This window comes from Vitis riparia, chromosome 12 (genome assembly GCF_004353265.1).
Source record: "Vitis riparia cultivar Riparia Gloire de Montpellier isolate 1030 chromosome 12, EGFV_Vit.rip_1.0, whole genome shotgun sequence".
Taxonomy (NCBI): domain Eukaryota; kingdom Viridiplantae; phylum Streptophyta; class Magnoliopsida; order Vitales; family Vitaceae; genus Vitis; species Vitis riparia.
This window is the reverse complement of record NC_048442.1, coordinates 23,276,735-23,281,797: the sequence shown is the minus strand read 5'-3', so window position 1 is coordinate 23,281,797 and position 5,063 is coordinate 23,276,735. Positions and strand designations below refer to the sequence as shown.

General features: G+C 36.9%; 1 protein-coding gene across 1 annotated transcript; it reads left to right on the top strand.

The window, feature by feature from the left end:
• Window positions 1-2,276: 2,276 nt before the first annotated feature.
• Window positions 2,277-4,359, top strand: LOC117926310 (probable disease resistance protein At4g19060). Its single transcript, XM_034845397.1, has 2 exons — window positions 2,277-3,662; window positions 4,084-4,359. Exons 1-2 carry the CDS (start codon window positions 2,353-2,355, stop codon window positions 4,133-4,135), a joined length of 1,362 nt encoding a protein of 453 aa, XP_034701288.1. The 5' UTR covers window positions 2,277-2,352; the 3' UTR covers window positions 4,136-4,359.
• Window positions 4,360-5,063: the final 704 nt, after the last annotated feature.

Genomic DNA, 5,063 nt, shown 5'->3' with positions numbered 1-5,063 from the left:
GTATTGTGTTGATGAATAATGGTGTTATTTCTCTAATATGAATAAAATAAAACTTTATCCACCTTTGAACCTACCTTAGTTCATTTGGGTGTGGGTCTCATGTGTCCAGTGCCCGTCAGCCAACAGATACCAACGAGTATGATATATTTGGAATGATTTGTGGATATTCAGGAGGGATGTGTTCATGTGTGTAGACTGTAGATAAGAGTACACGAGGCTTGGTAATGGCGGGATGATTCTTGTAGAAGGGATTGGAATGATATTAGGAATGACTTTAGAGATGGATGCTCTCTTCCTTATAAATGACTACGTTAGTTTGGTCTTCACTTTTCTTAAGGCCAGGGTTGGGGCCTTGTTTGGGAAAATCCCCATTTCAAATGGCTCTAATAAGGGGCCTCTCCTTTGGAAAGGTAATTCTCCAAAGTTTCCGGGGGTTGGACAATAAGAACATATAAGAGTGAGCTAAGTAGATGCACTGCTAGCATGCCCGAGTAGGGCGGTAATCAATGGCCCAATTTTAGTTGGCATGTGTCCCCCAAACCAGGAGTGTGGCTGAATCCACTTCACATGTCAAATATGCACACACAAGTCAAGGCTCTTTCCTCGGCGCTAGGTTAGCATAAGAAAGGTGTTGGGAGTGGTTTTTAGAAATGTTAGTACTTTAGGAAATAGAATTTTGATTAAATTAATTTTTGTATTCTATCAGGAAAGTGGAAGAAGGATTCACCCACCCACATCCACATTAATGGTTGGGAATTTGATTCTTCTTTGCTTATAAATAGTCCACTGTAAAAATAGAAAAAGGGATTCTTTCCTCCATCTACATTTTTACAGTTCCCCAACTGTTTCCCAAATGTTTCTTTCTTAAGCAATCCCTTGACTGTTCAACGTATTATCCAAACTACTTGTGAGGTACTTAGAGGGATTCGGCATTGTAGCTAACTGCTGTTCTGCAAGTTGAGATATTTTTCAATTGCAGGTTTTAAGTCCTTAGGGAAAATAAGCTAGTGTAGAGGCATGAAGTTTCTCAATTTGCATGCACAGGAGCTTGCCAAAGCTACATTGGCCCTGAGGCAAGTAAACACTGCCACTTTATTGATGACTGCACCTAGTCTTTTGGATTTCACAACTTCATTGACACTGACACCAGAAAAGTGATCACTCACAAATTCACAGTTCTATGGCATTAAGTCTAAACGTTACATTATTCAGGCTAATCAGGCTAAACCTATTGCCAAACAAGGGGAGAACCTAAGGGAGCTGAACACTCAACCACCGAGTAAGCGTAGAGTGTACTAGATATTGCAACATCATGAATGGAAATGGATGCTAAAAATGACAACCCCTTCATAATGTGTGACCAACTAGATTAAGCTACTGCTAATCTAAGGAAGTAATAAATGGATAGAAATCGACATATCAATGTAAGACTCCATTGTTATACTATCCGAAGATAGAATGACTATGAATTGTGGGTGAAGCTCCTAAGCTCTTGAGATGGAACACCTAACCCTTATTCATGCATGTTTACTCCATATTCATCCATGTAACCATTGAATACTCACCATAACTTCATTAATGAGTTTGTTAAGTCTTAACAAAATTTTTCACTAGCTAATAGATTGTAAATCAAGCGAGATTTAATCCATTGGATATAGACAATTTTAAACATGATTTAGAATTGAGTAAGCCTGTTTTTCTTATGCCCCCAACTATAAATTTCTATTTTTTTTTATTGGATAAATTGACCCCAAGTAAGATTTAATATGTTGGATTCTTTGATGGGTTTACTATTTTTTAAAAATAATTTGAAAAATCAAAATTTACTCCGATTAATACTAGATTTTTTGAATAAAAGATGGTCCAAATTAATACTAGAATTAATACCTGTTGGGTTTAAGAAAATTTGGTATTAATTGACTTAATTTTTAAGTCTCAAATTATTTTAAAATATTATTTAAAGAAGAATTTTTGGGTGAAGATCGAGTATTTGGGTGCCAGACATTGGACTGATTGGAGAGTAATTTTAAAAACATAGAGTTGTTATTCTACTTCATAAAATAAGAATTATTTTCTCTAAAATTCACTACTCGATGTACTCATTATGATGGTGAATGATTTGGATTTTGAATTCTTTCTATGCATATTTACATAATCCCCTTTCTAAAATAACAAAAAAAAAAAAAAAAAAAAAAAAAAAACAATTTTTGCAGGAACTTATGCCCTTAAAGAGTTAGAGGTGGACATCTCCGCATTTCTCCATTTTCAGATGTCCCGTTGAACTGTGTCTCCTTCTGAAAAAATAAAGCAGAAGTTGTTATTCTTTGGAATTGGGATTGCGTGAGAGAGAAAATGGAAGAATTGTTGGAGTTTTTGATGGACAAGTGTAGCAAGGGATTAGAAGAAGCAAAGGAGAAATGCGTCGATCCCTCTCTGAAACATGAATTAGAAAGTATTCAAGGCGTTTTGGGTTTGCCGAAATCGGAGAACAGCTCATCCACACCGCTCAAATTGAAGGATGAAAGCGTAATGAAGGATAAACTCTACGACCTCATCTCCACGCTCACTGACATCACCGTATCCCACACCCACAACCGCCCTGTCCGAATTATCTGCTCTCCGCTTCAGATCCGTTCTCGCCGCAAAACCCAGAAGAGACATCTCGGGCTAATTAAGGCCGCCCTCCAGGATCAGCTGGGTCAAGGTCAAGGACCCACCGACGGCTCACCCGATAGCAAGGAAGAAGATGGCCGATTGGGTACCTGCTTCACATGCTGGATCAGTAAAATTATGACCGTCCCAAAAGGAACCAAGAACAACTCACCGAATCAAAAGGGAGCAAATGGTGCAGGGTCAGATCCCCCCGGTAAAGGAACCAACGACCCCTCATCTAATGAAAAGAAAGACGAATGTTCTGGCCCAAAGACTTCGCCAGAAATTGAACGGGATAATATTCTGGACTTCGAAGATAAGCGGCAAGAGATTGAAGACTGCCTTAATGTCCAAAATAGAGGAGGCCACATTGAAATTGGGATTGTTGGGATGTGTGGTACCGGTAAAACTACTCTCGCACAATTGGTTTACGACAGCAAGAAAGTGATTGAAGAGTTTGAACACCGAATTTGGGTCAACTTGCCCCATAAATTGAAATCAAATGACGACACATACTTTGAGAAGATTTTGAGTGTCATTTTGAAGCAGTGTGGCGAAGAAGCCCAGTATAAAAAACAGCAGCTGTTGCGCATTATTCGCAACCGTCTGCTGGGGAAGAGCTACTTGCTTGTTCTGGATGGCGTGTGGAATGCAGACATGGATTGGTATTTCGAGTTAGGCAAGGCATTGGACTGGCACTACAAGGATGGTGATTTTGGCAATGATGGGAGTAAGAGTGCCGTCATCATCACCGCTAGACTGGAGGAGCCGGCAAAAACAATGGTGGGAATTTCTGCTTTGCACCATATCCACCCGCAAGACTTGAAGGATACTTGTTGGTCCATATTCATTAATCAAGTTAAGCGAGAGATTCGAGAGGATGATCCGATCTTGCTAGAATTGGGGAAGGATACTCAATTGAGCAATGATATTAAGGAGCAGTGTGATGGCCTCCCATTAGCCGCAGTGACATTGGCAACAATCATTCCCGACCTAATCCGCCAGCAAAAGTAATTTCCTTTCAACTCTCTTTATGTATATAGTGGTTTAATGAACTCTAATCCTTCATTTATTGTTATTGATATTTGTAGTGGTTTGTTTCTGTGAATCCTTGAAATTAGGAGGTAATTTCATTTTCAGAATTAATCCTGGAACTTGAAAAATTCACATGAGAGCTTCCCTGGTTTCACATTTATTTTAAAGCAATAGAAATGAAGGGTGAAGCATTAGATCCTAGAAAATGCGACAGGATAGCAGAGTACCACCTTAAAAGTCACCATAATGCTACCTGAGCCCAAGACACCCTCCTCCCTTCATTCTTGTACATGTCATGAAAAACCAATAGGAAATTGAGGACGATACCTACTTTGTTAGAACAAATGTGTGCCTTCAGCCTTGCAATTTCAGCTCATTTTTCCTTTTCTATTGCAGGGAGCAGGGTGCAGCAGCCCAGCCAGGGTCTTCTGTGGAGGTCCCCGCATGAGCGTTTGGCTTTCTTCCCCAAATCCGTTTACCTCCTTTTTTTTTTTTTTTTTTTGGGTTTTGTTTCCTTCCTAGTCAAGGTCATCTGGAGAACATAGAATTCCACCATAAACTCTCTTAAAATTGTCTCATCAGCCTGTGCAAGTAGTGACGCAGAAGCTTCCATAAGGCATGGAGTGGAAAAGAATATCAACCCATAAATTAATTTTGGATAATTTTATTTAATATTATCAAGTAAAAAGATATTTTAGGAAATAATTATTTGACTTATCAAAAAATTGCTTGTAGTTTAAAATATTTTTAAATGTATGGAGATAAAACTGATTTATAAAAGTTGAGATTATTATTTTTATATATTTTTAAATTAGTGAGTCAAAACCTATTTTTTTCCTTGTAATAAAATACCTCGATAATTACAAAAAAACTTTAATGGAAAAAATATAGTAAATTAATAGAAGTAGGAAACGAAACCATCTTATACTAAAAAATCTATATGTTTAAAGCTCCAAAAATTTAAAAAATTAACCTACCCAAATTTGGAAATATTAGACAAAAGCATAATAAAATCCATTGTAAAAGAAAGTAAAATAAAGTATCTATTATGAAGGAAAACATATTTTACATAGTCCAGAAGAATTCATAGAAAATAGCATAGTACATATCATGATAAATTTAGGAACCAATTTAAAAATAGAGATATAAAACAAATAACCGGATGTTCAACCAACTAGTAGAATCTTTTGAGAATAGTAAATAATACCAACTAGTAGAATCTTTTGAGAATAGTAAATAATAGATTATGTGAGAAATCAATGTTGAAATAGAAGGACAAAGAGAATGTGAAATGGTTAAAAAAAATATCAATAGAAAAGGTACAAAGATAAGTAGATGGTTAAAGGAAAGAACTAGATTTTTACTAATATTAAGAA